We start from the raw sequence: 16,546 nt of genomic DNA, 5'->3' as shown, positions 1-16,546 counted from the left end.
AAAAAAAACAAAAAAACAAAAAAAAACAGAGAACTCTTAGCATTCCTCCCCCTTCACCTCCCAATGTGTCTGTAATGTCAAGTTTGTCTCACCCTTCCAGTGCGTCTCAAGCCTCTCATGTGTCAAGCCCCATCCCCGAACTACTAGACCCCACTAGTTTCATTGCCCCTTCTCCTGTCACCTCTGCGTCGTCCATGGTTAGCCAGGCCTCAGTGCTTCACACCCCCCCGTTTACATCCCTCAACCCCAAGCCGGCGCAGTTAAATACATTTTTTTGGTTGCTAAAAAAATAAATACAATTTGATTTGCCACAATTATGTTTGGTTTATTGGGTCTATTGCGCCGGCAACACACACCGTGCGCCAAATAAGAAACTTCGCCACACACTTAATTTTTGGGCCACATCATATCTCCAGTAGTTATAAAAAAAGACTGCAGCTTAGTGTGTCTTTAGTATAAAGATATGAGGTGGGCCAAAAAATAATAGAGGTATTATCATCATGCGCACAAAAAACGCAAACGCAGGAAAAACCGCATATAAACGCGTACAAACGCGACAGTTTTTTTTACCGCATTCGTTTAAAAAAAACGCCGCGTTTGTACGCGTTTATATGCGTTTTTTCCACCCCTTGCGGATGCGTATTAAACGCTGCGGATTTAAACGCAAATGTGAAATTAGCCTTAGTCATTCACTTGCAGGATTGGAGGTTACCAATAGGAGAGATTAGAGATTAATAATTGTTGTTTCCATCATTTGTGCTATCTTTATTGTCTAATGGATAAGATTTATGGATGCTTTATACAGTTTTAATTATGTTTTAAATGTTTTTGTGATTTGTATCTCATGGCCAGGTGGGAGGAACCGGGAATGGGAGGAGTATGCCGCGGCTGGGGCATATGACCCTCCCTCCTGGCTTCTTTTCATGTACAGACCCGTGGAAGCGCAGAGAGTGCGCGAAACGGCCATCGTCGTTATACTGCTCACATGAGCTCCTTGTTCACTCTCCCGGCCATGACATTTTAATGGATTTCTAATAGTCAAGTCAAACTTCAGACCGGTGAATGCCTTCCTTCCTTTTTTCTCATGCAACAAATCTATTTTGGACATGTATTACTATATGTGATAAAAACTTTACAATGCTTCCACATATTCCACTAATTCTGCGAGAGCTTTTTTTGTAACACATTTGACTTGTAAGTGGTGAAGTTATTTTTTTTTCCATTTATTTATGAAATTTTCCAAATTTAGAAAAATGGGCTAAATTCAAACTCTGAGTTTTTATACTTTTAAACCAGACAATCACAGCACACACAAACTTTAATTAACATTTTTCATAGGTCTATTAGAAGACTTTAAAGTTTAGGAGCAATTTTTCAAGTACATTTATTATAGTCCTATTAAAACTATTTTCAGGAAGTTGTTAACCCCTTCTCGATATGCGCCATATATGTTCTGCGCTGCTGGTGCTGTGTTCTTGCAAAGCGAAGCACATATACGGCGCTGCTATTTCCGGTCACTCCGCTGCATCGCATCTCTTGCAGCAGGCACGTCGCACCCGGGAGCTGTACCATCTCCTGCGTTGGCGATCGCTGTGATTGGCTGATCAATTCTGACCAGCCAATTACAGCGATGTCACACTAAACTTTGAAGAAGAAAAAATCAATGTGACATGCTGTGATTGGTCCTGTCTCAGACAACACCAATCACGGTAGTCACATTGGATGAGGTTACGCGACATCACCTCGGCTGATTAACTCTTCTGGTGCTGATTGGCTGAACAATAGTTACTGGCCAATCAGCGCTAAAGGGGTTAACCTAAAATTGCGATCACCACTCTGGACACCATCTTTACCTTAGAGTTGGCATGCAGAGCGGTTGTATACACCCTATGGTACCTGAGAGAGAGAGAATGTCATTGATGGCCATAGCGATTCTCCTGCGAACTGTGCTGTGTCCCCTGCCTTCTCCTGCAATCTGTCTCCTGTGCCGTGTACTGGCTGCTGTGTGACCAATCTCTGATCACAGCAGCAGTTATCCAATCCCTGTTCCAGATCCCCCTCCTATAACCCAACCCACTCCCAATTGTATTTTTGGCATTTTTTTTTTTTGCTTTTTACTTTGCATGGCGTCATGCGCTGAGCATTCGTGTTCTTCCCGTGGCCCCAACACTCTGATCAGTATCACTGCTGATCAGAGTCTGCACCAAGGGACTTTTAATTTTGTAGATATAGTTAGAATAATGGACGTGTAGAGGACGTGTAAGGGACATCCGTTTTTCTTTAAAAAAAAAATAGCAGTTAGTACAGTGTAACTTTATGGGTAGGAAGGTAGCGTTTTTCTTTGGCAAAAAAAAAGTTAGTGCCGAGTAACTTTATAGGAAAGGCATTAGTGTAGTGAACGTCACTGTATTATTTTTTTTTATATAAACTTTTACATCTACTGATTTTTCTTTTCGTTTTTTTTTTTTTTAAGTGTTTCTTCTAAATTTTGACTTTCTACTTTTGTTTATCTACTTTTTTCTCTACTTTTTTCCTTTCTACTCTTTATAATAAATAGTACCCTTCACACAATACCCACACAAAACATATGTAAAAGTACTACTTAAACAAACATCCCCAGTGTTTTTGAAGAATAAACGTGTCCCATTTGTCAAGACACTATTCACCAGAGGAGGCATACGCTTTCCTTGCCTTCGACACGGATTCAGGCAGTGAGGAAGATCCCACTTTCCTCTATTTCTGTTTCTCCTCCTCCTGATCTAGTGAAGAGGGATCCCCAGCAAGGCACCCTAGGCCCCAGGCAACCCCTACAGCAATCGATCTCATATGGACTCCAAATACTGAAAACTATCAGCCTGGTGTTCCAGGTTTCATGGGCAGCTCATGAATCCAATTTGACCTTACAGGCCTCACTAAAATTGACTTTTCAAATTCTTTTTCAGTGAGGAAATAATAAATCTTATGGTGAACCAGACAAATTTGTATGTCTATTTTTCACCCAAAATCCCATGTCCTCATACGCCAGATGGACTCCTGTAAATGCAACAGAAATTGACATTTTGGGGCACTGTGTTGCATATGGGCATAGTCATAGTACTGATATGCTCTATAGCACACCGGTATTCCATATCACCTTGACAAGGACACGATTTGAAGTGATCCAAAATGTTTTCATTATAGGGATAATGTGCAGTGTCCTCCCCGAGATGATTTTAACTTTGATCATCTAAATAAAGTTTTGCCAGTAGTTGACCACTTCAGCAGAAAATTTGTTGAGGCATACAACCCCTAAAGGGACATCGCTATAGATGAATCTCTGGTTCATTTCAAAGAGAGGCTAAAATTCCGACTATATCTGCCAAGTCAGCACAGGTAAGGAATTTTATTGTACAAACCATGCGAGAGTGCCTCAGGGTACACCCACAGATTTAGGTTCTACAAGGGTAAGGACACCTAGATTAATCCCCCTGAATGCCCCCCCCCCCCCTTCCGTCCTGGGGGTGAGTGGGAAAATTGTGCGTGAATTGCTGCACCCACTGCTAGATAAAGGTTATCACCTCTACGCAGATAACTTTTCCAACAGCATCCCACTCTTCAAGACTCTCTCTGTCAGAGGTACAGTTGCATTCAGTACCGTGCAAAAAAATCAGAGAGGTCTTCCTAATACGCTAATTTGACAACTGCTGAGAAAGGGTAAAAGCAGAGCACAATGCAGCAACAGCATGCTTTTAGAAAAATATAAGGACAAGAGGGATGTCCTTATACTGATCAACATACACCGTGACAATAGCTCCCTTGTCACTGTTCGAGGTACCACAACACAAGTGCCGAAGCCAGATTGTATCTTGGATTACAAACCATACAGTGCCATGCGAAAAGCTAAAGTATGGTCCAAAAAATTGGCTATGCACATTGTTCAGATGGCACTGTACAATGCTTTTGTTCTGTTTCGATCTGCAAGCAATAAAGAGACCATCCTACAGTTTCAGTAGGTAGTTATCAAGGCCCTAATGTTTGGCACTCAGGAAGGTGAGGGCTCCAGTACTTCTGAAATTGATGGTGCCTGTATCTTACCAGGTCAGCATTTTCCCAGAGAGGTTCCCCAAACAGCAAAGAAGGGGAGATCACAAAAAAAGTGCTCCAAGAGGGGAATACGAAAAGACACAATTTCCATTGTGAAACCTGCCCTGAGAAACCTGGCCTTTGCGTTAAGGATTGCTTCAAAGTGTACCACACTTCTATCTACTATATAATTGTCTAAGGGTCACTTCCGTCTGTCTGTCACAGAAATTCATTGGTCACGGCCTCTGTCTATCATGGAAATCCAAGTCGCTGATTGGTCGCGGCAAAACAGCCACAACCAATCAGCGATGGGTACAGTCCGGCGGCAACATGGCCGCTCCTTCCTCCCCGCAGTCAGTGCCCCTCTCGATACTACCCTCCGGTCACCGCTCGCACAGGGTTAATGGCAGCGTTAACCGACCGCGCTATGCCGCGGTGTAACGCACTCGGTTAACGCTGCTATTAACCCTGTGTGACCAACGTTTTACTATTGATGCTGCCTATGCGGCATCAATAGTAAAAAGATCTAATGTTAAAAATAATTAAAAAAATAAAAAATCGTTATATACTCACCGTCCGTCGGCCCCTCGGATCCACAACAGGCCTTTCCCGCTCGCGACGCTCCGGTAACCGCTCCATGCTGCGATCTCGCGAGATGATGACATAGCGGTCTCGCGAGACCGCTACGTCATCATCTCGTGAGACCGCAATGCACTATTCAGACCGGAGCGCACGAGGACTCGGCGTCGGTAACCACTTTGCTTGGATCTGGGGGCTCCGGAAGGTGAGTATATAACTATTTTTTATTTTAATTCTTTTTTTTTAACAGGGATATGATGCCCACATTGCTATATACTACGTTGGCTGTGCAATATACTACACGGGCTGTGCAATATACTACATAGGCTGTGCTTTATACTACGTGGGCTGTGCTTTATACTACGTGGGCTGTGCAATATACTACGTGACTGGGCAATATACTACGTGACTGGGCAATATACTACGTGACTGGGCAATATACTACGTGGCTGGGCAATATACTACGTGGCTGGGCAATTTACTACGTGACTGGGCAATATACTACGTGGCTGGGCAATATACCACGTGGCTGGGTAATATACCACGTTACTGGGCAATATTCTACGTGGCTGCGCAATATACTACGCGGGCTGTGCAATATACTACATAGGCTGTGCTTTATACTACGTGGGCTGTGCTTTATACTACGTCGGCTGTGCAATATACTACGTGACTGGGCAATATACTACGTGGCTGGGCAATATACTACGTGGCTGGGCAATATACTAGGTGACTGGGCAATATACTACGTTACTGGGCAATATACTGCGTTACTGGGCAATATACTATGTGACTGGGCAGTATACTATGTGGCTGGGCAGTATACTAGGTTACTGGGCAATATACTACGTGACTGGGCAATATACTACGTGGCTGGGCAATATACTACATATGTGACTGGGCAATATACTACGTGGCTGGGCAATATACTACGTAACAGGGCAATATACTATGTGGCTGGGCAATATACTAGGTTATTGGGCAATATACTACGTGACTGGGCAATATACTACGTGGCTGGGCAATATACTACATACTACGTGACTGGGCAATATACTACGTAGCTGGGCAATATAGTACGTAACTGGGCAATATACTACGTGGCTGGGCAATATACTACGTGACTGGGCAATATAAAATGTGGCTGGGCAATATACTACGTGGCTGGGCAATATACTACATACTACGTGGCTGGGCAATATACTACCTCACTGGGCAATATACTACGTAGCTGGCCAATATACTACGTCACTGGGCAATATACTACGTCACTGGGCAATATACTACGTAGCTGGGCAATATACTATGTAGCTGGGCAATATAGTACGTCACTGGGCAATATACTATGTGGCTGGGCAATATACTACGTGACTTGGCAATATACTACGTGATTGGGCAATATACTACATGGCTGAGAAATATACTACGTGGCTGGGCAATATACTACGTGGCTGTGCTATATACTACGTGGACATGCATATTCTAGAATACCCGATGCGTTAGAATCAGGCTACCATCTAGTAATCTTTTATAATAATCTGATGTACTCCGCACGATTTACACATACCCCCACATTATAAATTCATACACCAGTAAAACCAAAAGAATTATAATCATTGCTATAATACTATGCCTCTAGATAAATTCCTTGAGGCATCTAGTTTCCAAAATATGGTCACGTGGGGGGGGGGGTTCCACTGTTTAGGCACATCAGGGTCTCTCCAAACGCGACATAGCATGTGCAGAGCATTCCATCAAAGTCTGCACTCCAAACCATCATTTTTTCCCTTCTGAGCCCTGCCGTGCGCCCAATCTGTGGTTTTGCCCAAGTATGAGGTATTGACGTACTCCGAAGAAAATGGACCCTAAAAATTGTTGTGCAATTTTTCCTGTTACCTTTGAGAAAATAAAAAAATTGGAACTAAATAACATTTTTGTGGAAAAACAGTTTTTTTTGTTTTTTGTTTTTTTTCATGGTCCAATGTTATAAATTTCTGTGAAAAACCTGGGGGTTCAAGGTACTCACCACACATCTAGATATGTTCCTTGTGGGGTCTACTTTCCAAAATGGGGTCACTTAAGGGAGGGTTTCCACTGTTTAGGCACATCAGGTGCTCTCCAATTGAGACATGGTGTCCGCTATTGATTACAGCCAATTTTGCATTAAAAAAGTTAAACGGTGCTCCTTCCCATCTAGCCCTGAAGTGTGCCCAGACAGTGGTTTTCCCCACATAGGGGTAACTGCATTCTCAGGAGAAATTGCACAACAAAGTTTTGGGTCCATTTTCTCCTGTTACCCTTATGAAAAAGAAAATTGGGTCTACTTTCCTCATTAACATCCCTGGCGCCTGCGCTGTATTTTTTTTTCGGGTATGCGCAGTTTGCGCTGCCCTTCGACTCCCATCACACAATGGGAACTTACAGCGCAGGCGCCGGGGACGTTAATGAAGGAAGTGGAGGCGGCCTATGGCGCGCGGAGTATTGAGTGATGGCTGGGAGGCGTTTGTGTCCGGGGGGAAAAGACATGACCCCGGACAAACTACAGGTATGAGGGGCACATTTCTGATGATCTTTTTAATCATAGACCTGAAACAGGGACAAGGGGGCATCTTCTACATTTGGAGGAAAAAAGGTTTAAGCATAATAACAGACGCGGATTCTTTACTGTAAGAGCAATGAGACTATGGAACTCTCTGCCGTATGATGTTGTAATGAGTGATTCATTACTTAAATTTAAGAGGGGACTGGATACATTTCTGGAAAAGTATAATGTTACAGGGTATATACACTAGATTCCTTGATAGGGCGTTGATCCAGGGTACTAGTCTGATTGCCGTATGTGGAGTCGGGAAGGAATTTTTTTCCCCAAGGTGGAGCTTACTCTTTGCCACATGGGTTTTTTTTTGCCTTCCTCTGGATCAACATGATAGGGCATGTTAGGTTAGGCTATGGGTTGAACTAGATGGACTTATAGTCTTCCTTCAACCTTAATAACTATGTAACTGTTATAAAAACGGATATTGCAGCGTTGAAAGGGACCCCAACTTAAAGAGTCACCTTGACAGAATGCAGCATTAGTGCTGCACAAGGTGGCTCTTTTAGTTAAAAACGCCTGTTGGGTGACAGGTTCCCTTTTAATGCTACCTGATCTGTCTAAACTAAGATTTTTTTGCCTTATTGGGTTTTGCAGGATTCATTTTGTGTTAGGGAATTGGGAAAATTATTTTCGTATCCTAATCCATTTGTTAATTTCGCAGGCATTGGACATAGTTCGGAACACCATAAGTGATGACAGAGTAGAAATTTCAGTCCTTAACTCATTTGACCCTCTGCCTATTAGTCCCTATGATGAATCAAATTTTGGATATCAGACTTTACAGCGAACAATTCATTCTGTCTTCTCAGCAGCCCCAGTTGCTCCAGGTAAGATGATATGCAATATATTATGTTTCAACCTTTGCTTGTCCCTGACAAATTTTGTGAATAACTTTATTCGCTTGTCCCTGACAAGTTTTGTGAATAACTTTATTCAGCTTTATTCTACCTGCCAAGTTTTAATAAATACATAAATTAATGTATCTTATGTGTAATCCATTTCAGTACATTTTTGAAAAATAACCATCAAGACCAATCATGTTCTAAAACCTACTTAAAAATGAGACAATTTGTATTTATTCACAGAAATGATGACATACATTAGACTAGAACACCATAGGCCTACATAGACCTGTGTTTCATAACACGTTATTAATCAAAAGTCTACTAGCTCCTTAAAAAATGTGTTACATTTTTGCTTTTTTTGTGCACATGGAAAGTATATGTAAGAAGCCCACGCGAGGTAGTCGTGGGAGAGCTTCTGTTCCCACTCTCTTCGTCATCCTATGGCCAACTCATGTCCCATTCCCGGTGTGCTGCTGTGAATGAGGTGCATATCACTTAATTCAGGACCGCAGGCCACTTCTGACTCTAGGAATCCCTCGTCTTGGACCAGGGCAGCAATCAATCCAGGAGACACAAGGTTCATAAAAACATCCAAACTTTTACTTGGTGAATAGCAGTACTTACAAGCAGGTATAGAGGATAAGGCCCGACGGGTTGTTATCTTTCCCACAGGTATCGAACGCAACTTCAGCCCTGGTTCTCAATATAGGTAGAAAATCCCTTTTACTATCTCTTCTAGTTCTAGGGGATCTTCTCCTTTTGTAGCAGTATATCGGGATTCAATCTCGCTCAACCCCTAATGGTATGACTCCAGTTTCTTCTGCAGAAGGAGCGTGACCACGGGTCAAAGTTCCCTGGCCGGCAAAGGGAACACGTGCAGAGGTGTTCTCTGGTAATCCACTGCTCTGAGGTTCTGGGCTCACTCTGTACCTAGCAGCCCCGGTGCTGAGTCTGTCACTTGTCACTGCTCAGCACTCACTGACTCTGTCACTGCCTGTCTTTGACACTAACTCTCAATTCCCCCTCCCAAACTGGGCTGGCCATTATAGTTAACCCTGTCTAAGCTAACTGCAGCCCCGGTGAGTGTTACCTTTTTATAACATACATGAACATCAAATACTTTGAACCCTTTAGGCTGTGTGTCCACGTTGCATTTTTTATATGTTTCCTCCGAGTTTTTTGCCACAGCGGAAAAGCTTAAAAACGCAATCCCATGCAATCCTATGGGATTCCGCAGTTGCTGTGCCCATGCTGCGGATTTTCCCACTGCGAAATCGCATAGCGGTAAAATCCGCAGCATGTTCACTATTTCTGCGGAATCGCGGCGATTCTGCCGCCATAGGATTGTATTGAACGTTCACTTTACACATGTGGCTATGCCCACCATGCGTAAAGTGAGTGCTTCATGTGTGGATAGTACCCAGGTATGGAGGAGAGCCCTGGGTACAATATTCCTGTAAAAAAAAAAAAAGAATTAAAATTAAAAATAGTGATATACTTACCTTCCGATGACCCCCGAAGTCCTCCTGCCTCTTAGCGGTGCACGCGGTGGCTTCCGTTCCCAGGGATGCATTGCGCAAATCACCTGGGATGACGTTGCGGTCACGTGACCGTGATGTCAGAAAGGTCCTTCACTCAAAGCATCTCTGGGAACGGAACGTACCGGGAGCGCCACTGAGGAGATCGGGGGCCGTCGGAAGGTGAGAATAACCATATTTCTTATTTTTTTTTATTATTTTTAGCATTCTATCTTTTACTATTGATGCTGCATAGGCAGCATCAGTATACATATTAATCCAAAAGGACCTAAAGCTCCAACGAGACTTGGTCACATTCCGTATAACTACATATAACAAAAGAGCTACGCACAAAAATAAAACGTGGCTCAAGGAATGTAAATAACTACCAAATTTTATTCATAAATGTCTACACATAAATTAATAACATCAGAGTACCTCAAAAAAGCAACAAGAACACATTCAGGCAAAGGCTTATAACAATAAAATAAATACATAAATACTACATCCTACTCCCATTAGCCCGTATACAGAGTAGTATCTAGACACAGTGAGCCCTACATACAGCGTCACACAGACCACCTGGACTACATAGACCTAAATGGAAAGCGCACTAGCAGGTCACTATCATGTTTCTATAAGTCTAAACTCAGCCCAATGGGGGCAAGACTCCATTGTACAATAGTGAATGTGGTATATTACCGGTGGTATGTCTTTGCCTGGATGAACGTCCCACCCCCAGGCAGCATCAATAGTAAAAAGTTGGTCACACTTGTCAAGCACTATGTTTGTGACCAACCTGTCAATCACTTTTCCAGGCGATGCTTCAAATCGCTTGGAAAACGCAAGCATTCTGCAAGCTAAAAACGCTTGTATTACCCGTTGCAGGGAGTTGCAGAAATGCTGCGGACATTTCCGCAGCATTTCTGCAATGTGGGCACATAGCCTTAGAGTATCAAGGATCAGACCATCAACCCCCACCACTCCTACATATATAAATATTAGCTATTAATTTTACCCTCATTTCTTGTGTATAGTATAGGGATAGTGATTTTTTTACTTTTTTTAAGTTTGTCACAGAATAGGTGTACATTAAAACCAGCAACATTTTTTTGACTGCATTCTACTATAAATTCTATAGTAAATGACTCCTCTGTGCTTGCATTGTATATAGTACAGAAATAATGTCCAGCCTGTGTATTTCATTAGGTGTCTGCATTGGAAATACTGACAGCCGTCATTTTGTTAATCTGAGTGACAGCATATATCGTTTTAGCCCTTTCAAATTGAAACCTGAAGATCTGAGCAGGTAAGAGTTGACTGAAAGAACACTCTTATTTTAGGAATCTGAAATTACTCATTCACGTTGGCTTACTGATTTTATAAATATATTATGAATTCACATCAGTGTCATTTAAGAAGAATCTGTCACCAGGTTTTTGCCACCTAATCTGAGAGCAGCACAATGTAGAGACAGAGACTCTGATTCCAGTGATATATCAATTACTGGGCTGCTTAGTTTAGTGTTGAGAAAATCACTGTTTTATCAGCGGGAGATTATTACTAAAGGACTAGAAAATCTGCCAGGTAGTCAAGCATATTCATGAGCTCAGTATAGCCCCGACCCATCACTGATTGGAATCTTACTGGGTACACAGTATATGGGCATAAAGTTGCCAATCAGTTATGAGGGGCAGGGTTATATAGAGCTCAGCATTCAGAGATCTGGTAGATCAGCAGCAAATAAAACAGGGATTTTATCAAAATGATAAAGTAGCTCAGTAAGTGATACATCGCCGGAATCAGGGTCTCAGTCTCTACATTATGTTTCTCTCAGATGGTGTAACAAAAACCTGGTGAAACATTCCTTTTAAGGGACTGGACATATTTAATTTTTATGATTTGACATACAGATATTAAGGGTCTTATCTCTGAAACTGCACTCTCAACTAATGTAATGAACTATAGACTTTAAGTTTAAGCTGATTGCTGTTTCTCAAGGTCTGTATAGAAATAAATGAAAGAGACAGGAAAATCCTCATTTCCAGACCATATGAACAAAATATATCCTATATGTAGAAAATCCAATAAGTGTTGTAAGTAGCCAATTCTTTAGTCTGCATTAGAATAACTGAGTTGCTTCTTATATTTCAGAATCCATGGGTTAAACGAGCGAATTTCACTTGAGAACTTAGAATGTCTTACACAGTTTTACTATCGTTTGATTCAGAATGCTGACTCTGATAAAGTTCCTGTTGTTCATCGAGCCACCCATGAGTTATAATGATGGTGATAAGGGTGAAGATGCTAAAAGTATGCCACCAATAAGTCCTATCTGCAATATGACTTGAATGGATGACGATATCATTGATCAAACTTGAATATTTAATTTTTTGACCAGAAACAGGGATTGTTTAAGGAGGCAATGAAACTGCTGCTAGTAGAACACTTGCTTGGTCATGATAGACTACTAATCACTAATATTACAAGTATTATATGACTGTAATTAGAAAGTTCAGTCTCAGCCTCAATAATAAATATAGAAAAACTACCAACTTGTTTTGATAACTTTGTAAAGACAAGTAATTAGAGAGGAACAAATTAAATTCTCCTCAAGTTTTACAAAAATATCATGTTCTCCAGAAGACAGAATTTTTGCAATTTCCTCTATGTGAATTCAGCAAAATGTGGACTCTATAATGTTAGACCATAGAGGAACAGGTAAACGGTTAAAAAAAAATACTCCCCTCACTGCTCCCTGTCACACCACCTCTCCAGACCGCAATCTGGTCCTCTGCAGCTCTACTTTCATACAGGGAGGGCCATGTATATGGATACACCTAAATAAAATGGGAACGGTTGGTGATATCAACTTCCTGTTTGTGGCACATTCGTATATGGGAGGGAGAAAACTTTTCAAGATGGGTGGTGACCATGGCGGCCATTTTGAAGTCGGCCATTTTGGATCCAACTTTATTTTTTCCAATGGGAAGAGGGTCATTTGACACATTAAACTTATTGAGAATTTCACAAGAAAAACAATGGTCTGCTTGGTTTTAACGTAACTTTGTTCTTTCATGAGTTATTTACAAGTTTCTTTTTGTTTACAGCCATTGACATGTAGCAGAGGTAAACACATGAGCGGATAGAAATTGTGTTGTCTGGTGAATGCAGTACCCGGGTTATTGCAGCACATTTCAATGCAAGACACTGTCACCATTCCTATGTTATTTAGGTGTATCCATATAAATGGCCCACCCAAAAATTTTGCCTCATCACTGAACACAATGTTTTGTGTAAACTGAGGGTCCTGTTCCAATTTTTGTTTTGCCCATTCTGCAAATTGCTCGCATCCTCTTTGGCCTCGTTACTCCTGGCCATCTTTTCTAGCAAGAGTAGGCTTCTGACATCACCACCCACCATCGCTGCACATCATGATGTTGACAGTTCACAGTGACATCAGAGGCCTAGTTGTGCTGGAAGCCAGGGCCTGGAGTGAAAAAGCTGAATAGAATGCACATAACTTGGACATGAAGTGTGGAGGACCGGCCTGTGGATAGCGGGACAGGTGAGCACTGAGGTAAGTAATATATATATATTTTTTTCCATCCTATGTTTATTATGCTTTGGGGTTCATAGAGACACCAATGCATAATAATGAATATTCAAATCAAATTTACCGTACCTGTAAAATCCGCACAATTTGGCAAATTCAAATTTTGCCAGATTTGATCATCTCTACAATAAAATATTTTTGTGCCAGTTTACACACAATTGTAAAACATCTCAATGCAGGAGACTCATATTCAGAACCAAAGACCAGATCAGCAAAGCCTTTCCCAAAGAATTACAGTTATGCACCTTAGAAGGCCCACAACCGCTCTAAAAAGCATGGGTTGAAAAAAATAAATTGTATATTTTAGATTCTGAATTAATTTTGCTACAGTCTTTTTATGAAAATTCATTCAAAAATGTATTTTGCTTTAACTGGTGGTCATAGACTTTAATCTACCAAGGAAGTATTGAGGTTAGTTCAGAATAATAGACTAATGTATTTGAATTCAAGTTTTCACCCCATATTCTAGTTGTTTCTTTTGGACTTGAATTCTTATTGAAGGACTAGTTGGGCTTTGGGAGAGGGGTCAACAGCGGCAACTTCAATGTAAATTTAACAGGCAAAAACAACAGGTAATGTTTGGAGACAACACAGGGGGCTAGAATGGATTTTCATACCTCCACTCTTAAACATTAATGGTTTGCCCTATGAAGCACTGTTCATTTTTTTTTTTACATAGATTTGTATCTGACATTAAGGCTGGGTTCACATTGCGCTAGAGGCGTCCGTTAGACGGACTACGTTACACCGCGGCATAACGCGGTGTAACGCAGCCCGTTAACGCCGCCATTAAGTCTAATGTCGGACGCATCGCTAGCGCACGCCCACAATGGGCATGCGCTAGCGATGTGCCGTCATTGAGTGACGGACCCTGGGATGCGGGCTGCAGCGATTCCGGGTCCGTCACTGCTAGCGCAGATAGAGCATCTGCTAGCTCTATCTGCGCTAGCGCGCTGACATACTGGCACTTGCGTTAACAGCAGCCCGTTAACGCATGTGTTGAACGGGCTGCTGTTAACGCAATGTGATCCTGGCCTTATGAGTTTGAATGGCTTATTCCAATTTTAACATTCATTTGTTTCTGATTGATGTCTTCTGATAATTAATTTGTAGTAAAGTGCACATGTTCTGGAAAAGCAGTCAAAAATGTTTTTTTCTGATTATTATTTTTGTAACCCAAAAACCTAATAAATGAAAATAATATAACCTAGTCAGAACTTTTTGTGGATCTATTTCAGTTCTCTGAATCACTGATTGCATTTACTTATTTATGTACTTGTTTGCTAAAGTGGTATTCCCATCTCCAAGATTATATTCCAACTAGATGGTGGGTCAATATCAAAATAGCACTTAGTAAACCACGGGAAAATACAAAGTGGTAAGTCAGGTCACATTCCAAGGTCAAAATACCAGAGAAATAGCGGATAAGCAAAGGGGCAATAACAAATGGGTAGTCAGAACACAGTCCAGGTCCAAAAGTCAGCAGCAGAAGATCTGTGTTACAGCACAAGGATCAGGCAAACACACACTAGAGGGAACAAGGTTTTGACTGGCTGTGATCTGGGCCAGACAGCTCACCTAAATAGCAGGACGATTACCAAGAACAGGGAGCACCTGTGGAAATCTCTGCACCTTCCAGTCTCAAATAGGTCAACTGAGCTGTCAATCAAAGCACTGATAGCTCAGTACGCCACAGCACAGGATAGGATAACAGATGTCCATAACTGAATCCCAAACACTCCGAGCAGAGGAATCGTGACAATGTGTTTTTAACAGGGTTGCGGAGTCGGTGTCCATTTTGGTGGAGTCGGTAAAAAATGGACAGAATCAGACTCCTAAAATATATAGTTAATTGGGTAAAGTATTGTAACGGAGGCCAGGGTGGCAGCCGTACCGAGGGATTGCTGCTGCTTCCTCATCACACCCTGACGCTCCGCTACAGAAATATCATGTCCATTTTGTGGTGTGCTGTGAGTGTCAAGTAGTTCACCCACCTGTGAGTGAGAATCCTTCACAGCATACAGGGCTCCAATCTGTCGCAGACACACACAAATGTTATCAAAGTCCCGATTCATTTTCAATAAAACTTTACTCAATTTGTGCATCTTCATAACAGACTTAATCCAACAATCTTCAAAAGACATAAGAACTTCTCCTCCTGCACTTTCCCTCGTCCTTTCCTTCAGCTAATCATCTAGCACCGTGGCTTCCAGACCCGCAGTCCCCTGGGAATTCCAGCTTTCTGATACTAGGTGCTCCCCGTCCATTTTCCCCATCCTGGGTGAAAAATCAGGATGCCTCTGCAATTCCTGATCAGACCGTAAGTCCTGGACATCACGGGAGGTAACCCACAGACAAGCCACCGACCCTTCCAGACTGCCTCGCTTTTCATGTGCTTTAAGATCTAACATCTCCAGACCTGCTTCCCTCAGTACTTCTTCTGTCTCTTTCAACTGTATCTCTGTAACTCACCCACAACTACTACCACTACTTCTAGAACAATTCCTCTCACTCTGCTCTAGCTCCTCCCACTACCTGAAAATTACCTCAGAAAGGCACTCTCCCTGCCAGTACACTGGCTCCGCTTCCTTTCTCAACTGTAACTACTCTGACTGAAACCAGTTCTCAACACAATCTAATCCCCTACTCTACAGTGCCCCCTTAACACTAACCCACAACTACACTGCCATAACCCTTACTAATGCTGACCTACCACTGCCACTGACTGTCCCTATTCCTGTCCCTAACACACAGATATCAGAATAGTGTCAGCCATTATCATATTAAACCGTGTCAGCTATCATAAACTACACAGGGCACACAGCAAACACAAAACATACCCAGTTTCATTAGGTAGGCATGCACAGGAATCCAGGGCTCAAACCAGCGGCCTGCATACCCCTTACATACCTCCCTCCTAAAACCATGGCCGTCCCCGACCATACGGTACTGGTGGAATTTACACATCACAATAAGTACAGTGTAATGGCATCTTATTAAAACATCAATAACTTCAACAATTATTATACATTACAGCAAAAGAACTTTGCTCCAGTCCACCACGCTTGACCCGTTTCTGGTCAGAACTGGTAGCGGTCCCACTTGGTTGGGATCCTGGAACAAACAGTTTATTTCTTTTCTAACCAGCTCACCATCACGTGAGCACAATCCTGGCGTAACCCGACACAACCCTCGGGTTGTCCAGATTCCAACATGGATCCATTTGACCCCGTTCTCTTCCTGAGACCCGGACAGACAGTTCTCCATAGGACTCTCCAGGTCCACTGACCAGTCCTAAACTGACTTGAATGTCCACACTCTTCTTCATGGC

General features: G+C 42.2%; 1 protein-coding gene across 1 annotated transcript in view; it reads left to right on the top strand.

Moving 5' to 3' along the window:
- The window catches only part of PM20D1 (peptidase M20 domain containing 1), a 123,358-nt gene extending 108,933 nt beyond the window's left edge, over nt 1-14,425 (top strand). The window contains exons 11-13 of the mRNA XM_069756253.1: nt 7,899-8,064; nt 10,809-10,908; nt 11,754-14,425. Of these exons, the coding sequence (XP_069612354.1) occupies nt 7,899-8,064; nt 10,809-10,908; nt 11,754-11,883 (396 nt within the window). The 3' untranslated portion in view covers nt 11,884-14,425. The remainder of the gene's footprint in view (nt 1-7,898; nt 8,065-10,808; nt 10,909-11,753) is intronic.
- The last annotated feature ends 2,121 nt before the right edge of the window (nt 14,426-16,546 follow it).

Source organism: Ranitomeya imitator, chromosome 3 (assembly GCF_032444005.1).
Source record: "Ranitomeya imitator isolate aRanImi1 chromosome 3, aRanImi1.pri, whole genome shotgun sequence".
In the NCBI taxonomy this organism is placed as follows: domain Eukaryota; kingdom Metazoa; phylum Chordata; class Amphibia; order Anura; family Dendrobatidae; genus Ranitomeya; species Ranitomeya imitator.
The sequence above is the reverse complement of the archived record's forward strand: the minus strand, read 5'-3'. Positions and strand labels throughout refer to the sequence as shown.